The 24,497-nt window shown below is 45.5% G+C and overlaps 1 protein-coding gene and 1 long non-coding RNA gene across 2 annotated transcripts in view; both read right to left on the bottom strand.

Annotated features, from left to right (window-relative positions):
* IGFBP7 (insulin like growth factor binding protein 7) overlaps positions 1–955 on the bottom strand; it is a 72,437-nt gene extending 71,482 nt beyond the window's left edge. Inside the window, exon 1 of the mRNA XM_053607351.1 lies at positions 339–955. Within this exon, the coding sequence (XP_053463326.1) occupies positions 339–813 (475 nt within the window). The 5' untranslated portion in view covers positions 814–955. The remainder of the gene's footprint in view (positions 1–338) is intronic.
* Positions 1–24,497, bottom strand: part of LOC128597184 (uncharacterized) — a 116,943-nt gene that overhangs the window by 71,482 nt on the left and 20,964 nt on the right. The gene's annotated exons all lie outside the window — the stretch shown is intronic.

The following is a 24,497-nucleotide window of genomic DNA, read 5'->3' as shown; positions in this document are numbered from 1 at the left end:
TTTCTCTGAAAGTCCTGATTTTGCATTTCATTGTTAAACTCCTTTTCCCGGTCGCTCTACGTCACCCCCTCTACACACAAGGCGCCCAGAATGAATGACAGAAAGTGACACCTCCGGGCTCCCAGCTCTCGCCAATCACTTGCCAGCTGTTAGCGGGAGTTGGTGAGCTTTCGGGATGGGGAAGCTGAGAGCTCAGAAAATCTTTGCTATATATACACCCGGCCCTGCGAGTTCTCACTTTCTTCGCGCACGCACGGAATTCTCAAAGTAAGATCACCCCAAAGGAGACGGGCGGCCCGCGCGGAGTCCCGGGACGGCGGGGAAGCGCTGGTGCCCACCTTGCTCGCAGGTGCCCTTGCTGACCTGGGTGACGGCCTTCTCCCCGCGGCTCTCGGCCCTCAGGCTGGCGGCGCGCAGCTGGCACCCGCTGGGGTAGGTGGTGCCGTCGCTGCCGCACACCGGGTAGCGGCTCTTGCACACGCACACGCCGCTCCCCGCGGGGCCGCCGGCCGCCGCCCCGGCTTTGCCCTTCCGCCTCTTGCGGCTCTTCACGCACTCCATGCCCGGCGCGCAGTGCCCCCTGCCGGCGCCGCCGCCCCCGCACGGCTCGCCCTCGCCGCGCGCGCACACCGGGCAGCAGCCGCACGCGTCGCGCGTCTCGCCCAGCGGGCAGCCCCGCGGGGGCAGGGGCGGGCAGGCGGCCGGCTCGCAGGGCCCGCACGCGTCGGAAGAGGAGGAAGAGGAGAGGGGCAGCAGCAGGAGCAGCAGCCCGGCGGCGCCCAGCAGCAGGGTGCGCAGCGGCGGCCGCTCCATCGCGGGGCGCGGCGGCGTCGGCGTCGGCGGGAGCGCAAATGAGCCCGGGCCGGCCGGCGGCGCCTTAAACCCGCCGCCCCGCCCGGCCGGGCCGCCGGAACCACACCCCGGGGCGGCGAGAGTGCGGCCGCCCCGCCCGCGCCGCCCCTGCCCGGCCCGCGGGGCCCGCGAGCGCTCGGCCGGCGCGGCGGGGAGGGGCGCCCGGTCCTGGACCCTCCGCTGGGCGCCTGCTGGTGCTGGCGGTGCGTTCGCGCGGGCTCCGGCGCAGCCCCTTGTCCCCCCTCCTACGCCCAGCCCAGCGGGGATTGTCCGGTGGAGAAAGCGGCTCCCTCACCCTCTGGTTTCTCGCCTTTCCCAGGCGGGATATTGGTACTTCTCAACAACCACAACGACTTTGAGACAACCCAGTGTTCAGTGTGTTAAATTCTCCGTGGACACCTGGGAAGTGATGACCCTGTGTCTTGGGAAGCTCCTTGAAGAACAACCGTTTTAAGCGCGCCTCCCCCCCCCATGTGGATTTTGTGTGCCCACTGGCCTCAGGCCCACCGTGATCTTTAGCGCCAGTCCCAAAGGACAAAGCCTTGCCAACCGCTTCTCCTTTTGGAACCTCGTAGCTGCCTGCGCTTCCCCGCCCCTCCGTGGCATTAAACGAAGCCCTGAGTTTTCTTACTCCAACTTAGGCTTCAAGGGTGAGCGCTGCAGGCCATGCCAGAGCTTGGAGCGCTGTTTTAAGCTCACACTACACGGCATTGGGCCTCTCAGCCCTCCCCAGGGAACAGAGCACAGCTGAGGGCAGCCTGGAGCACAGCACCTCCGTGAGGCTTGGGATATAACCCCGCGACTGTTCCCCAGCCTCTGGTGTTCTGCCTACTCAGCGGCAAAACCCCTTTTCCTAGACTGTTGGCTCCTCAGAGCCCGCCTATCCAGATCTTGAAGTTTTCATGTTTGAATTGATGATATAACACAGCACCGTGCATTGTTCTGCCTGTCACATGTTAGTTTCTTTGTGTTATTTTTTCTTAGTGTAAATTTAAGGATTTATAGGATTGCTACCTGAAAGTGAGCTGTCAGTTCACAGTACCATCAGTAAGCACAAAATTGTGAAGAAAACAAATATCCTACGATCCAGAAAACCTAGCAGTGCTTTTTGGCCTTTCTTTGGCCTGCTTTAGATTTTTTTTTTTTTTATTTTAGTGAGACAGAGTCTCACGTTGTTGCCCCTGGTAGAGTCCTGTGGTGGTCTCATAGCTCACAGCAACCTCAAACTCTTTGGTTCAAGCGATCCTCTTGCCTCAGCCTCCGGAATAGCTGGGACTACAGGCACCCACCACAATGCGTGGCTCATTTTTCTGTTTTTAGTAGAGAGTGGTGTCCTCTTGCTCAGCCTGGTCTCCAACTCCTGAACTCAAGCAATTCACCCACCTTGGCCTCCCAGAGTGCTAGGATTATAGGTGTGAGCCACTGCGCCTGGCCTAAAAGGGCATATAGTTGTTTAAAAAACAATGAAGAGTTTTTAAAGCAGAGTTTTCCTAAATGTGTTTGCCTTTGCCCAGAAGAAGGGGTAGAAGACCCAGTAAACAAGCCCAAATTGAAACAGGTGCAGAGAGTGCCCCCTATTTCCTATTTTTATTCTTTCAGTTATATTAATTTGCTGGTTAAGAGCCACTAAATTGATTTTACACTCTACTATGACTACTTATCATGGCTGGAAGCTGACCCTGACCTGAGCAAGGACTTCAGTGCAAGCAGTTTGAGAGGTAGTGCCGGGACACAGGGAAGATGCCAGTACAGGTGTTTGTTCCTGTAGCCACTGGAGGCCGTGGGCTCTACAAAAGTGTGCGCGTGCCTCTGTGTATGTGTAGGGTGCCTGGGCAGGCACTGACAGCAGTTCACCACTAAGGGCTGTCACTTGCAGTGTGTTAACACCTGCATCAGAGCCCGCAGTGATAACATAACCACGTGGTCCCCCTGGGGAGCCCTCACTGCCCAGCAAGTAAGGAAAACAAAGGGAGAACTAAAAGGGGAACCTGGGCTTTGTGATAGCACTAGTCAAACGGGAGGACTGTGTAACAGAGATAGGCTTATTCCGAGCGAGGAGAAAAGGCAGAAAAATGGAGCCTTTAAAGAGCATTATGACAAGTCTTTCCTTCCGAGAATGAATATATGGTCACTGGTTTGGCTCCAGTAATAGTGAGATGGTGAGCCTGGATGTGGAGATGGGAGTAAGTTGTCTGCAAATAGAGATGATTTTACTTCTTCTAGTTTAATTTGGTGTTTTTTATTTCTTACTCCTGCTTAATGGCCCTGATTAGATCCACCAGTATGAGGCTGAATACAAGTGACAGTACAGGACAACTTTTGTCTTGGTCCTGACCTTAGAGCGAAGGTTGTCATTTGGTCTTTCACCATTTAAGTATGATGTTAGCTGTCGGGTTTTCACAGATGTTCTTACCACCTTGAGGAAATTCCTTTCTGTTCTCCATTTGTTGAGATTTATTATGAATTGATGTTGAATGTTTTCAAATGCCTTTTCTGCATCTATTGAGATGATTAATAAAGATCTATTTTATCTTACTGTTAGGGTGGATTCCATTAATTGATTTTTTTTTGGAGACAGAGTCTCACTTTGTTGTCCTTGGTAGAATGCTGCGGCATCAAACTCTTAGGCTCATGTGATCCTCTTGCCTCAGCCTTTCAAATAGCTGAGACTATGGGCACCCACTACAATGTCCTGGCTATTTTTTTTAAGAGATGGAAGCTCACTTCTGCTCAGGCTGGTCTCCAACTCCTGAGCTCAGGTGATCCACCTACCTCAGCCTCCCAAAGTGCTAGGATTACAGGTGTGAGCCACAGCACCCAGCCTAGTCATTAATTGATTTTTTAAATGTTAAACCACACTTCATTTCTAGGATAATCCCACCTGGTCATAGTGTATAATTCTTTTTGTATGTTTCCAAATTTCTTTTCCCTTCTTTCCCTTCTCCTCCCTTCCTCCCTTCCCCCTGCTCCCTCCCTCCCTCCTTCCTTCCTTCCATCTTTCTTTCTTACAGTCTCTCTCTGTTGCCCCAGCTCATTCTAGCCTCAAACTCCTGGGTTCAAGTGATCCTCCTTCCTCAGCCACCTGAGTAGCTGGGATTACAGACATATGCCACCAAACCAGGCTAGTTTTTCTACTTTTTGTAGAGATGGGGTCTTTCTCAAGCTGGTCTCAAACTCCTGGTCTCAAGTGATCCCCACCTTGGCTTCCCAGAGTGCTAGGGTTACAGGTGTGAGCCACAGCACCCACCCCATTTTCTGAATTTGATTTCTACTAATAATTTGTTGAGGATTTTTGCATTTATACCTACAGGAGATTGGTCTATAGTTTTCTCATGCTGTCTTAGCCTGTTTTGGGATTCAGAGTAATAATGACCTCAAAGAATGAGTTAGGAAGTGTTCTCTTCTGACATTCTTTGGGAAGAGTTTGTGAAGAGTTGGTATTAATTCTTCTATAAATGTTTGGTAGACTTTATCGGTGAAGCCACCTGATCCTGAGCTTATTTTGAGACAGAGCCTCAAGCTGTCACCCTGGTAGAGTGCCATGACGTCACAGCTCACAGCAACCTCCAACTCCTGGGCTTAAGCAATTCTCTTGCCTCAGCCTCCCAAGTAACTGGGACTATAGGCACTAAGCCCCTGAGCTTTTTTTAAAGGAAAGTTTTTTGGTTATAATTCAATCTCTTTACTCATTATAGGTCTATATTAGTTTGTTAGGCCTGCTATATAAAATTCCACAGACTGGCTCAACAACAGAAATTTATTATCTCACAGTTCTGAAGGCTGGATGTGCAAGATCTAGATGCTGGTAGGGTTAGTTTTCTCCGAGGTCCATAAGAGAAAGATCTGTTCCCGACTTTCCTTGTGGGCTTGCAGGTGGCTACTTTCTAGCTCCCTCTTCCCACAGTTGTCCCTGTGCACGTGCTAACCATCAAAACTGACTCCAGGAGAAATACAAAATATGAATAGACCTCGTTATGGCTTCATTGTCCCCCTTCTCCAATTCATATGTGAACCCCTAGCTCCTAATCTTTCTGAATGTGATTGTATTTGGAAACAGTCTTTGAAGAAGTAATCAGGTAAAAATGAGGCCATTGGGGTGGGGCCCTGATGCGATATGAGCGATGTCCTACTAAAGATTATTGAAGAAGAGGGAAGCACAGCAGAGACATGTAGGCACACAGCGGAAAGACCACGCGTGGACACAGCAAAAGGCACCATCTGCAAACCACAGAGACACGACTCAGGAGAAACAAACCTGCCCATGCCTTGATCTTGGACTTGCAGCCTCCAGACTGTGAAGAATAGATTTCTGTCTTTAAGCCACTCAGTCTGTGGTCTTTTATTATGGCCGCCCAGAGGCAATAAACGCACACACCTGCTAGTCTAGTGACTCTAGGAGCTAAAGACGGAGGGAGTGGGTTCTTTCTCCTTCCTATTTGTCTTCCTACCTACTCTTGAGGCTGTGGCTGATGAGGCCTGAGAGAGGAGAGGAAGTACCATGTCTCTTTCTGAATCTGGGCACTTCCAAGCTTCTCACGGTTGGTGCTGCTTTTCTGTTTAATCTGACTAGTGATGGATAATTGATGTGAGGCAGGTCTCCAAAGACTGGCTCTTTTGTAGGACCAGACATGGATACTTTGAAGGACCTTTCGGTGCCTCCCACTGAGCAGTTCACTGGTGAGAAAGGAAAAATGCAGCCCCGATGACCAGGAGCTGATTCGACCTCACAGCCGGGCCACAGTGTTATTACAAACGGAAGTGACATGAACATCTGGGCCTTGGTGTCAAACCCACGTGGCGCTTACCTGCCTCCCCACTAAGCAAGACCGGTGCTTCGCCAGTTACAGTTGTATCTTGCTCATCTGCCTTTTGTGTAGATGAGATTTCCGTGAGATACTCAATCACGGAATTGCCCCTGCAATGAAATACCATTCACCCTTCAAAAAGAAGAAAGTCCTGTCATCTGTGACAACATGGATGACCCTGAAGGACATCGTGCTGAGCAAAATAATCCAGCCACAGACAGACAAATGCCCTATGATCTCACTTATAGGTACACTCTAAAAAAGTTGAACTCATAAAGCAGAGAGGAGAATGGTAGTTGCCAGAGGCTGGGAGGCGATGGAGGAGGTGGGGGCAAGGACACAAGATTTCAGGTGACAGGAGGAATGAGCTCAGGGGGCCTGTTGTTTGTGTGGTGATTATAGGTGATGACAGTGTATTGTATATTTGAAAATTACCAAGAGAGTGGAGTTTTAATGTTCTCACTACAAGAAAATAAGTATGTGAGGTAACGCATATATTAATTAGCTCGATGTAGTAATTCCACAATGAGTGCATATTTAAAACGTCATCTTGTACACTGTAAATATATACAATCTTTATATATCAATAAAACAATTTTGAAAAGAATCATCCCCCCGTTTTCTGATAGCACCTAATCTATCTTCCCCAAATTACCAAACCAAAGCTTAAAGCTGTACTAAGTTCTAACACTCTTTTTCTGAGACACCCCACAATTCCATATGGTGTCAATGCCTCAATGAGAACAAAACCCAACTGATTCCACTACAGCTGTGCTCCTGGTGATCTTTGGCTGAAGAGAAGGACGCATGAGAGATTTGCCCTCCAGATCCATCTTTTCTGCCCACGTCGGCTCAGTATTCTCATCCCAACCCATGGTACTCTCCCAAACCCACTGTTGACGGGTCCTGTACCTGCCAAGCACCCTTCTTGGTGGGACATTTGCAAGACTTCTCAGTGGAGCAACGTTGTGGCATCTGTGGGAAACCCACAGCGCTGGGCAGCCTGCCCGTGCTGCGTCCATCAATGCCCCTGGCCAGCCGGGGGCAGATGCCAGCACGCCTCTCCTGCTAATATCTCTCTGGACAACGGAATGCCCATATCTCTTTTGTGCAAATATCATAGATCTCTTGGTTCTTCTTGTCTTTCTGGGGATGTGAGGAGCAGGCACTGGAGGAGAAGAGAAACCTCTGGCTTTCTCCCTCAGGTTCCCACTCACCTCCAACCCACTTATATAGTGTGCGGGGGTGCAGGATTAGGGTGATGGTGGAAGGACATTTAGCACAAAGGAACATTCTCTTCCAATTTTTGGTACGTCTATTTTAGAATATGGGGACACAGCACCTATAGTGAGTGGATTTGAAATGAAGCGTGTGAAGTAATACCTATGCTAATTAGCTTGATTGAGTCATTGTGCAACGCGTGCATAATTTTGGGCTATGGTTCCTAGTGCCATTTTTAGGCAAGGGAAAAGTTCTGTTCAACAATCTGATCAGTAGTTAGCGATCTTTGTTGTTTCATTTTTCCCCTTCTTCCTCATTCATCACTGTCACCATCATCATCATAAGTAGAAGACTGTCAGGTGGGGGGGGTAAGGGGTGGGAGAGCATCCCCGCCCCCATACACGGGGGCTAGGGCAAATCACTTTGACACACTCTAGCTACTAGAAGAAGTCCAGCCTCGTTTAAATAAGGTATATATGTGGAGAAAAAGGGGGGCAATGAGTCTGGAGAGAGTGCAGATGACAGATGAGCAAGAGCCTTGCACACATACCCAGGACTTTGGTTCAAGTTTTGCAGATGTTTAGATGGCAGTGAGCTGCTGAGGGGTGCGGGGGAGAGGCGAGATTAGTGGTGCAGGAGGTCTCTGAAGAAGCCAGAGGGAATGATCAGCCCTGGGATGGACTTGAAGGAGGAATGTGGTTTCCATAACGTGGGGGCGGCTGTATTTAGCCTGTTCAGTCCTCTGTGGGTGTTATGAAAAAGCACCCCTTGTGGGCAGATGCGGCACAGAGAGTTCAGGCTGTGACAAGCAGGTGGACTCAGCCGTGCAGAGATGCTCAGCCTGGCAGGTGGAGGGAGGGCTGAATCGCAGCCTCACTCGCTCCCGGGGTGGGAGTCCTTGTGCAATATGCAAACTGTGTGGCCCTGCCAGGATGGCCTCGGGCTGACATTGTGTCTGGTACAGCATTGGTGCTCAATTAAAAAATGTTAAAAATAAATGGGCAAAAGGGAAGATTGTTTGGGAGTAACTGCTACTAACTACTACTACTATGTGGGCAAAACTCAGGGAGGGCTTTAGGTCAGTCGTGGCATTGGGAATGGAGGTAGAAGCCATATCACTTCTTGTCTGCACTCTTGTGAGCAAAAGGGGCGGTGTTCATAATTAGGTGGGGACCAGAGGTGAAAACTGAGACAAAAGGGCCATAGGGTCATCCTAAACAGAGGGGAGGGGAATGGAGCAGAGATCTTAGAGAAGGTGAACGTGCGGGCCTAGAGTAACTGACTCTGGGAGGAAATGAAGAGAAACCTCAAAGTTTCTCACCTGGGAGACCGGCCGCTGCCGCAGCTGCTTTGTACTGGGGGAAGACAAGCTTGATTTTGTTGGGCGGGTGGGGCCGGGGCTGGGTTTGAACCCACCAACTCCGGCATACGGGACCTGTGCCCTACCCCTTTGAGCCACAGGCTTGATTTTGTTCTTTACCATCCAGATGGCCCTTGACCAGTAGTTCTGGAGCGGTCAGGGCTCCCTAACAATCACATCACATTGTCTCAGAGACACTGCCGGGCATTTGACTGAGAGACAGCCCTTGATGTCTGTCTTCTCACCATATGTCCCTCAAAGATAAAATCTCATTGTGTGATAAAGGACAGAAACAGATTTCTTATCAGCATTCTGTGTCTACTCTCTTAAAAAAGCTACAGCCATACAGGGAAATAGCTAATGATATAACTGAAAAGACATTAACAGCCTATACAATTCAATATTGGAGACACAGCACATGAAGGACTCTCTAGAGGTCATTTATAGCTAGGTGACACTGGAGCATCCTATTAGCCCTGATCCTAAGTCATCAGGGGTGCAGACATATCCGAAGAACCCTTAGAAATCATCAAGGAAGATGCTTTTTTTGTGGTCTGTCTTGTATTTTGCTCTATTATAATATTTGATCACCTTTCACATCAGGAGGATTTGAGGTTGCTGAATAGTAGCCAACTTCCTAATATACAGTCGCCAAGAAAATGTAGACTTTCAGCTCTAATCCTGACTATACTGCATATATCACGAGAAGCTCTTAAACTCCAAAGAGCTTCATTTCCTGCCTGAAAATTCATTATCTCACACTTTAACTTTGAATTAGCACAGACTTTTTACATTTACGTTCCCCTATAAAATAAATTAGAGAGCATTTCTTCTTGTGACAACAAGTAGGAAGAAAATGTCCTTGGGTTACTCCATAATTAGGCTTCATCCTTCTTTCGTTATGGAGGAAATGATATGATCATTTGGCAGTAAATGACGCAGTGTCCCATATTAATCTCTCAGCAGTCCGATTCCATAATTCACCTTGGCAAAGTAGAAAAATAAAGAAATAAAATTTGTCTCCTCATCGTTGTAACAGACTTGGGAGAACATCAAATCAAGAGGAATAAAATATTTCCAGTGGTTCCGTCACAGGTGCCCATCAAGGGGTTTCTTGGGGGTCTTTGAAAGTTTGTGAGGATGTTTATCCTGAAAGCATTGATCGATCTTCTTTCTTCTGAAGAGCTCGGCTAGGATGTTAAGATGTTGAGCAGCAGCGTTCCTTTCACTGATGTTAAGGTTTTATTTTAAGCTTGTTAAGGTGTTAAGAACAACATCCCTTTCTTTTTCTTTTTCTTTCTTTTAATTTATTTATTATTAAATCATAGCTGTGTACATTAATGCTATCATGGGGCACAATACACTGGTTTTATAGACCATTTGACATATTTTCATCACACTGGTTAACATAGCCTTCCTGGCATTTTCTTAGTTATTGTGATAAGACATTTATATTCTACATTTACTAAGTTTCACATGTACCCTTGTAAGATGCACCATAGGTATGATCCCATCAATCACCCTCCCTCTGTCCATCCTCCCCCCCCTTTCATTGATGCTAAATATTCACTTAAAAAAAAAAAGATTCACTAATACGCAAATGACATAGATGTTGCTTTATCTGCTCCTGCAGAGACGTTACCTTGCTGCTGTGTCAGCCTCCTGATTGAGTAACAAGCTAATTCCAATACTGTCACAGTGCACAGCTATCAAACTTCAGATCCAATTCCCTTCATACAGAGCCACCTCCCTCAGTAGGGCCTTCTCATAAGCATCAATGTTTAATAAAATTCTTGCTTTTAAAGAGAAATGTTGGCTCAGTGCCTGTAGCTCAAGCGGCTAGGGTGCCAGCCACATACACCGGAGCCAGTGGGTTCAAATCCAGCCCAGGGCCGCCAAACAACAAAGTTGACAACTACAACCAAAAAAAAAAAATGCTGGGCGTTGTGGCGGGTGCCTGTAGTCCCAGTTACTTGGGAGGCTGAGGCAAGAGAATCGCTTAAGCCCAAGAGCTGGAGGTTGTTGAGAGCTGTGAACAGCACTCAACCTAGGGTGACAGCTTGAGACTCTGTCTCAAAAAAAAAAAAAAAATAAATAAATAAAGAGAAATGTTGATATGTCACAATAGAGGGGATCCTGAAAAGCTTTAAGTCCCCCTTCGGTCATTTGGCTAGATTCCTGGGCATTATTGAGAAGTAACATTTTTAGGTTTTCCCCAGGGTTCAAAGGTGAAATTTTTGTCCTTGGGTTACTTAACCTTGGGTCCTGGAAGCCACGTGATGCATTGGGTGAGATGGTGATTGGCATGAATGCCAAGGTCCTCAGGAGCAGGAAGGGTCCCATGGCTTTACTACAGGGAAAGTGATTTAGGAGTAAGATATTCAAGAGAAGGGAGAGAAGTTACAGCTTCAAGAGAAAGGAAATAGTGTCTCCTTTGCCCTCAGAAAAACCACTAGGGTTCAGTATGTGGCTGCTGGTTTCAGAAAATCATGGGCAGGTTAGTTTAAGCCAGGGAGACGTGAACGGCCTCAGAGGGTCATAAGTAGACCTAACAAAGGTGTCCCCTTATCCTGTTATCCTGTGGGAGGGTTAGGAGGGGCAGGCGCTGGCAATGATTCTGCTATAAGCAAACCTCCCAACTCTTCAGACGTGGAAATGAGGGACACTCCTGCGTCCACCTGAGTCCAGGAGATTGGCTCAGTGTGGAAAAGTGACACTTTCTGGCTTTGTGCCTTTCAGAAATTGTCTTGATCATCATTTTGGGTAACATTCTTTATGTAGTCCTATGCCAATAATCTTTACACACAGAGGCTCACTGGGGACTGGATAACAGCTACCAGACCAATTAGGACACACACAGTTCTTGGTCCGGCTTCTTGTGGCAACTTTGGTCCACTGAGGTTTCCACCCGGATAAATATTGTTGGCTTACCACCCCCAGTTTGATAAGAAGCATAGACTTCTTACGATTGTTTTTTGAAATAAAGTCCTTAAAAACCAGGTATATCACTCCAAATGGCTTCTGATCCCCTGGGAGAGCCACCCTTCTCACAGGCTGTTTCTTCTTTCTGGAATTCCCTGGAGAAATTGAGCCTTCGTCCCGTCCCAGGACTCTGTTTTCGTTGTGACCGGAGCTGCCTTCTTTGCCCATTTCCCTTCTGGCGGCTGTGGTGCTGGAGCCCCAGCCAAGTCTGCAGTCCTGTGTGGTGACACCACTCCAGCCCGTGCAGACCTCTGCTTGCTGCCCGCAGGAAGTGCCGCCCCTCTGGTAGGGCCACCCTGGTTGGCTGCTCTCTGGGCGACTGTCACCAGCCTCTGTGTAGATGACCACACACCAGGCCGTCTGTGTCCGGGTCTGCCCCGCCTCCTTCCTCCTGGGAGCGCCCTGCACCCCACCCTCCAGCCTTCCCAGTCCGTCCATCCTGCCTCACTCTGCCTTTCCCAAGCCCTTTCTCTTTTCAGGGATTTTTTTAGGTTAAGAGGAAAAATAAACTCTATGACTTGACTCATTTGGAATTTGGCTGTCAGAGTCCCGCCCTGCTCTTCTTTGGGGTCTATTAACAAGCGCTCAGCGCCTAAGGGAAGCAAAAACCTTTCTCAAAGGGCTAAGGGCATTCTCTCTGACCCCCAGGGCAGTGTTTTTTAACCTTTGAAAATCTCATGGCACACTTAAACCTATCGTTAGATTTCTGTGGCACACTTAAATTATGCTGATCCAAAAAAAAAAAAAAAAGAGAGAGAGAGAAGGGTTAAAAAAAAAGAATATACTTTGTGCTTTGAACTTCTTTTGAAAATAATTTAACTGATGATCTTCAGAGGCACACCTAAGACCCTCATGGGGCACACAGGTTGAAAATCACGGCTCCACGGCATCCTTGCCCCTTTGGGTCTCAGCTCAGAAGTGGCTGTCTGCCCCAGATCTCTAACCCTCAAGGGGAAGGGTGGCTCTTCCAGGGGATTAGAAGTAAGGGGAGCCCTCCTCCTCCCTCCTCCTCCCTACCTTCAAGGCCTGGGGCATAACCACCACCCTGTGTGATCTCTTGGACAGTGACCAGTGTTAGAAACTGATTTACCATTGCTGTATGTCTAGTGCTGAGCTCAGTAGGTGCATGAATGATGAATGAATGTTCTTCAGGTTGGTTTTTTTTTTGCATCTGTTCTCTCATTCCCGTTTCCAGCACTTACTAGCTACAGGATCACGGGTAAGTACTTAGTCTCTCTGTGCTTGAATTTTCTCATCTCTAATATGGGGTAACAGTACCTATCTTATAAGGTGTAGGAACAGTGAAGGAACTATATGCTTGGGGAACTGCTGGAATATCATAAGCCCTCAATAAATATGATGATAGAATTATTTCCTGTGGTTTCCTTGATGTTTTCACAGTATTACTAAATCAATGATTTTGTCAAAATTTACTAACAGAGTGAAATAAATCACTTGTTGAACCTCCTTTCCTCCTCTTGCTAAATTAAAGGGGATTATGTAAACAGTTTTGTTTCCTTTGTCTTTCCTGAGTGACATTGCAGGTTACACTTAGGATATTAGAGATACCTAATGTTTGACTTAAATTTGAAAACGTTTCGATAATTCTGCAAGGTGAAAAAAAACATTTTAAGACAAACTTATATGAATACTGGTAAAGTTAAAACGGTGATATTTACTGAGATTGGGCATTGCGATGGGAATACGTGTGTCATAGCAGTCAGGAAGATAAAGGAAGACCGAGGCTTTAAGGGAAAAATGAGAAGGATTGCATAATTGTTTTCAGATAATTATCCTTGGCTACAGGGACCAATAACAAGGATGATACCAGTTCGAGGTTAGACAGGTAGTTACCTGGCAGAGATCCAACCAGAAGTATTTCTGTGTGCATAAGGTTGTAATAGCCTCTGTGCAAGGTTGTGGTTTGCACAGTCTTTTGCAATAGTTCTTGTTATTAGGCATTCATGCTTGAGTTTCCCCCCTTCATGGCCTTTCCTGGCTCCACCTATCAGTTTTTAGTTTTTTTTTTGAGACACTTGGTAGAGTGCTATGGTGTCATAGCTCACAGCAACCTCAAACTCTTGGGCTCCAGTGATTCTCTTGGCTCAGCCTCCCAAGTAGCTGGGGCTGTAGGCACCCTCCACAATGTCCAGCTGTTTTTAGAGATGGGGTCTTGCTCTTGCTCAGGCTGGTCTCGAACCTGTGAGCTCAGGCAATCCACACACCTCAGCCTCCCAGAGTGCTAGGATTACAGGCATGAGCTACTGTGCCTGGCCTTACAGAAGCTGCTGTCTGCCAGAGATCTCTAACCCTCAGGTCTGGCAGGGGGGTTCCTCCTCAGTGCTCCTCAGTTTTTATAAACACGTGCACACACACGTTCACACAAGTTCTGACATTTAAGCTCTCAAACTTATCCTAGAAAAAGTGCTGTGTATATCATGGCTCAATATCACTATGGTCACCTTTGAAGTACTCCCCTTGGGAAGCTATGAACCAATGTCAGCACTTACTCCACCCTTCAAAGCAATTTTAGAACTCTTTTTCTGGAATGGCCATCAGAGTTGTCACCATATTATCCTTGAGGTACTGAATGTGATCAAAATATTTTTCTTTCAATATTTCCTTTATCTTTGGGTAAAGAAAAAGGTCATTGGGGCCACATCAGGTGAGTAGAGAGGGTGTTCCCATTCAGTTATTTTGTTTGTTGGGTAAAAACTCCCTCACAGGTAGCACGGTGTATGCTGGTACCTTGTCATGATGCAAGAACCATGAGTTCTTGGCCAAGATTTTCAGTTAAGATTTTTCTGGCTGTTACTCTATTGATGTTTATTTGGTCTGCTATCCTTCTCACAGTTAGTGACAATTTTGATGCACAATGCAATGAATTTTTGCAATGTTTTCATCAGTTCTGCTCTGCACTGGCATCCCTCACTTCTCTTCATCAGTGACACTTTCCCTCCCTTCTGAAAAACATTTACTCCATTTGTACACTGCCATTTTCTTCATGGCATTATTCCCAAGAACTTGGACTAATGTGTTTCACTTCTATTCTTGGGAGTTTAACAAGAAATTTACAAATATTTGTTTGTTGGTCTAATTCAAGCCCCAACATTCTCACAAAGGTACACAAAAACTTGCAACAATGGCTTGGCACCTGTGGCTCAAGTGGCTAAGGTGCCAGCCACATACACCAGAGCTGGCGGGTTCGAATCTAGCCCAGGCCTGCCAAAACAACAAGGATGGCTGCAACCAAAAAATAGCCGGGCGTTGTAGCGGGTGCCTGTAGTCCCAGCTACTTGGGAGGTGGAGGCAGGAGAATCCCTTGAGCCCAGGAGTTGGAGGTTGCTGTGAGCTGTGATGCCACAGCACTCTACCCAGGGTGACAGCTTGAGGCTTAGTCTCAAAAAAAAAAAAAGACCAACTTGCAACAACAATGATGGACACCACTCAGCAAGACACTGCCCCACGTCAACATGTACACAACTGTGAGACACTGATATACCAAGGTTATGAAACCTTACTGAGTTGTTTGTATGGTGCTGCCAATGTAAGCCCATGGTGGAACATTTGCGAACTTGTTCTTTTATTTCTTTGGAGGACCCTGACTTATTCAAGCCCCTGATGCTGAGATATGTATATATTTTTTCAAAAGGCTAAGCAGTTCTGGTTCTTCATTTTAGAGGGTTCTACTCCCAAGCAGGGGTTGCTCTTATGTAGTAGAAGTGATGGTAGTGTTAACATCCAATCTGAATTTAATCACCCCATTTGAAGCTGGTTCACAGTTAAACAGCAGACCGGGCTTAACTTTCAAGGAGAGAATCATCTCCTAGGAATCTCTTAAACATTACATGTTCTCTGCCTGTTGCAGCTTTTGTCTCTTTTGGAAAATGTGAATGTAGATCTCTATCCCTTGCTTAATATGCATAGATTCTTAATTCCATCTTTTCTTCTAGAGAAAGAAAGTATTATTAATTTTATGGTGTCAGTGAGGTTGTAGGAATTCGATCAAGCAGAACCATGATAAGAAAAGCCAATAGATGCTTTGGAAATTGTCTGTTGTTCTGGCCTAAATAATAGAGGCAAGGATAATTTTATCAGTGTTCTATTGCTGTTTAACAAATCTTCACAAATTTAGCAGCTAGCAGGTTTGACCAGGTTCTCCATTTGGACTGAAATGAAAAAGTGTGTTGGGCTCTTATTTGGTGGCTCTGGGGAACAATTTAACTGCTAAGGTCATTCAGGTTGTTGGCAGATTCAGAGCCTTGTGGTTGTAGGACTGAGGTCTCCATTTCCCTGCTGGCTGCTGCTGGACAGCTCTTTGGGCCTTGCACACATGTGGCCCCTCTCCATCTCCAAAGCCAGCAAGGCCACTCTGAACCTTTCTAGTTGCTTCAGATCTCTCTGAGTTCCTCTTCTGCTATTGTACAGAGGAAACTGTGTCTTTGAAGGGTTCATGTGAATCAGATTAGACTCACTTGGATAATTTCCCTTTTGATTAACTCAAAGTCTACTGATCGGTGATAATTTAATTATAATATCCCTAGAAGCTCCCTTTTGCCAGGTAATGTAACATCATCATGGGCAAAATGTCACATCCTATTTATAGTCCTCAAGATTAGGATGGCAAATCCTGGGTGGTCAGTTTAGATCTCTGTTCACCATGGATGTCGAATATTGTTTTCTGAAATGAACTCTGCACAGAAGCCAAGCTCTGGGATTTCCCTTGTTTGCCTGTGAACCACAGGTTGTTGCGTGTGTCCTACAACTTATCATTGGGATTTTTCCTATGTTTCAAACAGGATTCCAGTGTCCAGGGCACTGATTCCTGGGGCTCATCTGTTCGTTTTGGACTTTGACGTTTAGTATTCAAAGTACTCATCCTTGCTCGGTCCACAAAAGAAGAGACAAGCAGCCAGCAGGACCCCAACCAGCCTCCAGAACTGTGGGTTTTAGCATTACAAGTACGTGGGAAATAGCTGCTGTATTCACAGACCAACAATTATCTCATTAAATGACTTCTCAGACCTTGATTTAACCATGTTGAAAGATGTTTTAATAAAAAACATCTGGTGTTGTTTTCAATTAGATATTATACTACTAAACATTGATTAAAAACAGACTTAAAATTTTAACAGCCCCTCCTTTAGAAGATGGCTAAATGCAAAAAAGAAAAATGTCACTCATTTAAATTTTTTTTTTCCCATCCTTTGTTGCTCATTTTAACTGGGTTCCATTAATGACTGCTTAAAGCCCACACATTTTGGGATGCAGTAAAATTGAGGTGCATAAATAAGATTACCATACCAATACTGATGTTCTCACTCTTTTACTTCTGATACCTCAATTTATTTTTATGCTTTAATTAAATTGAGTATGTTTTATGTTTCGGTTTGCTTTAAAACAACCGCAGTGCACATAATTGACACTATTTCATCCCTGAGAGAAAGTGCTGAGTTGAATTAAACACACCAGTTTCATTTCCTTTTACATTGAATCTGTGGAAGAACCAAGACAGAAATAATATGAACTGTATTTCTGTTCCAAGTTGCCCTGATAGGTGAAAATAACTAACCACCTAATAATTACTAATAGAGAAAGAAATGCCATCTTTATTGTAGTGGAACTCTTATCTATGTAAAATAGATATTTAGTGGTATAAGCTAATTTTACTTAGTAACTTTTCCCAAGTGTTATGTAACAAATAATAAACACGTTTTTGCTATTCCATGTTATGTCATATAAAGCATCAGTCTTCAAACGTATATCTTAGTATGTTTTTTTTTTTTTGTAGAGACAGAGTCTCACTTTATCACCCTCTGTAGAGTACTGTGGCGTCACAGCTCACAGCAACCTCCAACTCCTGAGCTTAGCTGATTCTCTTGCCTCAGCCTCCTGTTTAGCTGGGACTACAGGTGCCCGCCACAATGCCCGGCTATTTTTTGGTTGCAATTTGGCCAGGGCTGGGTTCAAACCCACCACCCTCAGTACATGGGGCTGGCGCCTTACCGATTGAGCCACAGATGCCGCCCCCATCTTAGTATGTTTTTACCAAAGCTATCAGCTTTAGCCTAAGTATTTATGGTGGGGAAATAATATTATGCCATGTTTCTACAGGGCAGGCCTTGGCACACTTTTTTTTTGTAAAGAGCAAGATAGTAACTGTTTTCAACATTGTGAGACATATTATATCACAACTATATAATCTGCCCTTGCATCTAGAAGCAGCCTAGATGGTATGTAAACAAATGATTGTGTTCCAATAAGACTTATTTGTAAAAACAGGGGGTGTGCCAGGTTTGAGCCATGGGCTGTAGTTTGTAGACTCCTATCATCAAGGATAATGACCAAGTTCTAGCTGATGTTCACAGCTAAGAAAAATCAATAGGTCATTTCATTAATTATGGTGCTGAATATACTTTTGTTATCATAGATATTTTTTGTTTGTCTTACAGTAGTTTATCTTAGCTTAATCCCATATTCTTGTATTTTAAAGTAGGGAACTAGCCTCATCAACGTTTCCACAAGTCTAAATTGTATCATCAAATAATTATTCAGAGTAAATGTGCTATTTGCTCTTTGATGGTGGTTCAGACCTTAACTGTAACACGTCTATCTTACGTACAAACATGGCTAAAGTTCGGGCCAGACTTTGCAAGCTCTCAATGTCATGATTGTATTTTAGACTTTGTTCCAGTTGGAAAGAGGATCAAGAGCAAGAGAAAAAGCCTTGCGGTATTTCTTTAATGGGATTTGGAAACTGGAGACTAGGATTTGCTGATAAAAAGCAGCAAAGCTATTTCTCCTTGTCTTTTAAGCATGATGGTGGTTTATCCCCTGCCACAGGAACGTGCCTGAGAAATGTGATGTTTGCCTGGCCCACGGTCATGTGAAGTTCCCATAGTGCCTTTGCCACCACCGCTTACTGTGGGCTCAGCATTCTTATTCAAGAGCAGTTACTGAGGCAGAACGGCTGCCTCCTGGCCTGGAGCTGCTGACAGAAATATTACTGATAAAGAGGCTATTGCCTTGATGAAATGTCAGAGTCTGAAGATGCTAATTTTCAGGGCACTGTACATCTGCCTTGGCAAACAGCTTTCCTATGTGAATGGGCTAAGGTGGCCCGCACAAAAGCAAAAGTTTGGGGAAAGGAGTAGCTAATTTAGAATAGCAGAATCTGGAAAGTAGGCGAAATCTGAGTTGAATTCTGAAATAAGGCTGTAACACCTGTAGATTGATAGTGAGGGTTGAACTATTGGGGTGCCCATTTCTGGAACAGAGAGAATAGCTCCAGGCAAGGCCTCAACTCAGTCAGAGAACACAGGGTGACCTAACACATATTTGAGTGCCCATCAGAGCTAGATATCTTGAGTGGGCTGTGCCAGTGGGGGAGTGTGTTGACAGCTGCTTGTGAGAGGTGGCTCTACGAAGACTTGCCAATCTCTCCGGAGACTTAGCACCTCCTCCAACCCTTGGAGTGCACCCCTATGACCTTTCCCTATTGACCTGGCTAATTAGACCATGGATGGATGCTGAAACTGAAAGCCCAAGTCCATTTTTTTTGGATAGAGAACCAATCAGAGCTCTCCCCTAGGCATTTGAGCAACCAACACGGACCTTTCACAGTAGAAGGCCCTGGGTGTGAAAGAATGCCCCTTTACCCAGTGCTGACTACCTGCCATGCGTTTTAGGGCCTGTGGTTATAGTGACATACAGAGACAAAAAGTCCTGCTTTCATGGAGTTTACAGTCAAGTGGGGGAAACTCACAAGTAAATAAGAAACTTGAGCGGTAGCAAAGGCAATGGATGAAATAGGGTCATCAGAGAGGGTATAACAGGGAGAAACAGGTACCCCATCTAGGGGCTGGGAAATGCGACAGAATCTAGCAGGCTTGGGAGGCGGAGCAAACAAATAGGGACCTAGTTGACTAGTGTGCGCATGCGCGGGGCGGGTCCTGGCGCCACTTAAGGTGGGAGGAGCTACGTGGTCCCTGAGATGCCCAGGGAACCACAGGGCTGCTGCCTGGTTTCTGATTCCTCTGCGTCCCAGAGCTATTTCCTCTGCCTTCTTTCAAGAACATCTCTGGACACACACCCTCCCGAGCTAGGTTGAGGGGGTCTTGCATTTTTGCATGCCAAAAAAATGCTTAAAAACAGGAATAAACTGAGAATGATTCTGAACGACAGTCTGTAGTTTTAGACTTTGTCCTGTCTCAGAAGGGGCTTGGAAGCCGGGTTGAGTAGCCTTCATGCTCTGGTGTCAGGGAAAACACATTCCTTTTTCAAGGATGGAAAGCTACTGATTGGACTGAAGCTTACATTCCTCTGCCAACTGCTGGAACAGGAAAAACAACCACCACCCTGACTGCCAGCAATCTGGCCAGACACCACCTGTTCTCAGCGCCTGTGTGGCTGTTTAGCGAAGCTAGGCAGCTCCAACAGCACCTGGGATGCAAAAACATCCTGCATTTCTCCAAACACCACAGCAGGGCTGTTTAAACAGCACGATATTCAGGAAATAGTCATTATCTCCACACCTCCTGCGTTCAGTGGGGGTGGATTATTGGCTGAGCCTCAGAGGGCAACTCTGGGAGTGCCAAGTTCTACTGGCCCAGGCCTGCTGTCCACGTGCGTGCGCTGCCCGTGGGCCAGGGGAGCTGAGTTTATCCTCCTGGTTGTTGGAGGGGAATTTGGGCTTGATTCTCTTCTGCTGTGTGGAGTCCTCTGTGCACAGCAAATGCACTGTCATCATCAGCACCAGAAAATGGGGGCCTATTTGTGAGAGGAAGGGGAAAAGACTGCTACTGTTGCACGTATTTTCCACAGGGGGCTTTTTGGCCAATTATAAGGGGAAGAAAGTAGAGATAAGCAGACAAGTCTCATCTCTATTCACTTGCTTTGGGAAAGAGAGAGGCAATGCTGGTGGCCACCACCCAGTATCTTCCTTCCCTTCATTTCCGCCTTTCCATCCTACGTTTGGCAGCAAAGCTGACCTAGGGCGATGTTATCAATTTGTGTGGATGACATTCTCATCAAGGATTCACACTGGTAGTCAACAACTACATGACATTTCCAAAATATGCTTCATTTTACAACTACCTGTTGTAACTTACCTCTGGTGTACTCTGATGTGCATACCTTTTGTGGTTTTTAAGTTTTACTGAAAAGTCAAACCTTTCATTCAAGTGATTTTTGTAGATCTGGATTAAGGAGCAAGTCAACCGAGCTTCTTCCTAAGGAGGTAAGTATAAGGAAGTATAAGGGGTGCCAGAATAAATCAGAAAAATGGGTGGTGCCTGTGGCTCAAAGGAGTAGGGTGCCGGCCCCATATACCGGAGGTGGCAGGGCCATAAACCCGGCCCTGGCCAAAAACTGCAAAAAAAAAAAAAAAAAAAAAAAAAAAATCAGAAATATGGTATTTTTCCACCTGGTATTATTTTCAAAAGCATCCAAATGTGTATGTTTCTGGACCTAATGAAGGAGAGGCCCTCGTGTGGAAACAAAAGCAAAACATTCTTTGATGGTGGTGGCCGATTTTGTCTGTGTGTTTTGATGACACCAGATCCATGCAGTTCATTTGGCTCCGACCAACCCTAGCAAGCCAGCTGATGGGTGGCCTGAAGTTGGCAGTTGCTGTCAGCTGAAATTCTGAAACCCAGCAATGCAACACTTAGTCTCACTTACTGAGAACAAATGATTTATTTTCTCACATAAACCTTAAGCCCTTAATATCTCCTGGAATGCATCTGGTTGGAAAAATCTCATGTGTCCTAAATAAGAACAGAAAAATGTTTTGTTAACAAGAAAGACAAAACAAAACATGATAAAAGCACTCTGAGAAAGCCACGTAAGCCGCTTCTATCTGCAGTGACTCTGGGGGACTTGGCAGGAGTGAATAGTGCTTTGTGGTTAGGAATAATGGAAAAATCAGTGACATGAAAGACGATTGCAAATAAGTTAAAATGTTGCATTAACGATAAGCGTTTGTAATTGTCTCTGGTTCTGAACATAGTGAAAGAGGTATGTAATTTTGTCCACAGAAGTCAGTAGGTTTTTCCCTACTCCCACTATAAAGATGTTGAATGAATGTCTGAAGAACTGGCACAAACCATTAGCAAGTCCAGAAAACCTATGTGCCTCAGACTAGTCTGCTTTGGTGGAATCTGAACTATATTAAATAAGAGCAGGGCCTCTCTGGCTGAATTGAGATCTACAGCCCGAGGAATCTTTTCCTCACTTTTGTAGTTATGTCTGAGTATCTTTGGGGGGTGCCGTTTGAAACCTGCTACTCTACCAAGTGGTCATCGGATGACTCCCAATCTTCCTTCTTTCTTCATATTCACCGAATCACCCTTAATCCATTCCTATCTTTTCTACCCCCTCTAAGCTGGTGATTTCCAAAGCCAGTGCTCAGAGCAGTGCTGGTGCCTGATGAAGTTCCTACTCCAGTGGATGAGTGATGCAAGAAAACATAAGCACAACTTAGTGAGTTTTTTTTTTTTTTTTGGCCGGGGCTGGGTTTGAACCCGCCACCTCCAGCATATGGGACCGGCACCCTACTTGAGCCACAGGTGCCACCCAACTTAGTGAGTTTTTGCAAAGCCGATGTATTACATGTAAGACATTTTTTCTCATTACGAAATAACATCTACTCTACTTTTTGGTTATGAAAACATTCTTTCTTTTATAGACCCAGCATGGTGGCTTACGCCTGTAATCTCAACTACTCAAGGGTCTGAGCTGGAAGGATCGTTTGAGGCCAGGAGTTTGAGATCAGCCAGGGCAAGAGAGTGAGACTCAGTCTCAAAAAAAGAAAAGAAAAAATAAAGGATTCTACAAAGATATAAATTGTGGACTGGGTGTAGTGGTTCATGCCTGTAATCCTAGCACTCTGGAAGGTTGAGGCAGGTGGATCACCTGAGCTCAGGAGTTTGAGACCAGCCTGAGCTACAGTGAGACCCCATCTCTAAAAATAGCCACAAGGCAGTACCTGTGCCTCAAGGAGTAGGGTGCCGGCCCCATTACCAGAGGTGGTGGGTTCAAACCTGGCCCTGGCCAAAAAAAAAAAAAAAAGAATAGCCAGGAGTTGTCGCAGGTGCCTGTGAGACCTGTCTCTAAAAACAATTTAAAAATTCTTTATTTTATGAAATGATGGGAATAGCAGATTTAAAAAGGAAATATTTCTATGAACAGCAGAAATTGGAGGCAAAAAATAGATACACCTGAAGTAGATGGAATGGGAGCGTTCAGTATCACCTTTACCTATAATAGTTACATAAAAAAGCCAGAACAGAAAGTGACTCTGGGAGCCCTGAGCAGTTCTAAGATTCATTTCGAGAAGAAGAATTTCCATGAGTAGAGATGTTCCTGAAAAGAGATAATAAAGAGGCCAGGATGATTCTCACGACCTAAGTACAGGTTGAGTGTGAGGGAATCGACTCCGCTCTAACTCCAGGGAAGGAGAGAGATGATTAAAGCATTCATTAGACAAGGCCAGGGGTGATGACAATGACAAAACGTCGGCACTTCCAAGGGGATTTTCTTTTTGTTGTACTGTTTTTGTGGTGATATTTCATACTTAAAAAAAAAAAAAGATTTCCCCTTTAGCAGGAAAGGAGGAGAGGAAAAAAAAAAAGAATTTGAAGTTGACTGATTTGCTGACTACATAAAGCATAAAAAAAATCTTTTCAGTGACACCTGATTGTGTTGAGTGGTGCATTTCTCCTCTCTAAGTCTTCTGTGCCTTGAGGGTGTCCACCTGCTGGTCCTGGTTCTCTGACAAGGCAACAGTGATGTGAATCACAGGACTGACAAGGCGTGAAAAACCTATTCTAGGACTTACTGAATTTCCAAGGTTCCAGGTAGGTCATGTGGAATTTTGTCATTTCATCCTCAGGATGTTTCACTGGGCTTGATTCCTTTTATAAACTGGCGTTTTCCCTAAGCGGATCCTGGACTAAATTGGAAAGCAGGCACCTGGGGGGCCGTCTGCCCTTCCTTTCTGTGACTCATTCCCAGCTCTTCATGTTTCTCTTCAATCAGGAAATTTCATATTCTCACAAAGCCTTGTGCTCAGGGCCTGCCAGCTGAGAAGACATCTTTGCTAAGGGAGAGATGACATCTCACCCTCTCAGTGGCTGGAGAATTTTATCAGGGCCCTTTAGAGACTCCAATTTGATGGAATGCTAATAAAATAAATCTTTAGGCATGAAATTTTAGGTATCATAGAGGCTACTGGGAAAGTGTTTTGGGTTAGGGACACTTTAGGAATTCTATTTGTTCTTTGAATACTGTCCGCCTGCTTACAATTTCTGAGCTCACCAGACCCTGCTGTCTTAGTTGTTAGGGGTTCAGAGAAACAGGAAACTGATTTTTGGACAGACGTTCTCTTTGTTTATTATCCAGTAACGACCAACCAGCCACCACCCATGGGATTTAAAAGTATCCTAGCAGCCAAATTGGCCAGTAATGCTTAATGCTTTTAAGCATCAGAAAGTGAAAAAAACCCCAAAACAAAACCAACAATAAGCTATTGCTGTCTTTGGGGAAGCAGGATGGGGTTTGATCTGGCTTGGGAAGAGATCATGACACCTGGTGTATGTGCTGGTTTCCATTTGGTTCCATTCACAGGCCAGAGAAAGTGTGTCCAGCCCAGGGTTGGGCAGGTCATCAGAGATTTAGTCACATAGTGTCTGAGTTTAGGGATATGGGGAGATTTTTGAAGACTTTAGTTCTGCCAAAGATTCAAGAACATGAAGGTATCTTCCTCTTAGTCAAATGTAGGCAATCAATCTGTCCTTTGCATGAAATAAGCTGGGACCTTAGAAGTGAAGATCAAATAATTTGGGATGGAAAATCAGCTGGAGAGCATCCAGATTGACCTGCACGCAGACATTTCTCCTGCCTTGTCTGATCTCTTACTACAAATCATCCTGCAAGGATTAGGCCACAGCAACTTCCATTCCTATGCCTCTGAAAGCTGGTGACTTCAGCATTATCCACAGTGAAATTCACAGGCAACAATCAATATGTATTTTCAGGCAAAGAACCATTATTCATTTCTGTTATCGGACAATCTCAGGTAGAAATCATATCTTTTGTGTCCTGAATGTCCCGCGTTTTCAACTGCTTTATTACTGTGGCTGAGACTAGGGCTTTGCTCCAACTGGTATTTAGCTGTCCAACTTTTCCGAACTGCAATTTGTGTTGGGGTCTCCAAGACAAGTGTGTTCCCCCCATGTGTTTTGAGGGGAAGGGAAAAGAAGGAGGGAAAAATCCAT

This window comes from Nycticebus coucang, chromosome 10 (assembly GCF_027406575.1).
Source record: "Nycticebus coucang isolate mNycCou1 chromosome 10, mNycCou1.pri, whole genome shotgun sequence".
In the NCBI taxonomy this organism is placed as follows: Eukaryota; Metazoa; Chordata; class Mammalia; order Primates; family Lorisidae; genus Nycticebus; species Nycticebus coucang.
This window is presented reverse-complemented; position numbering and strand designations above follow the sequence as displayed.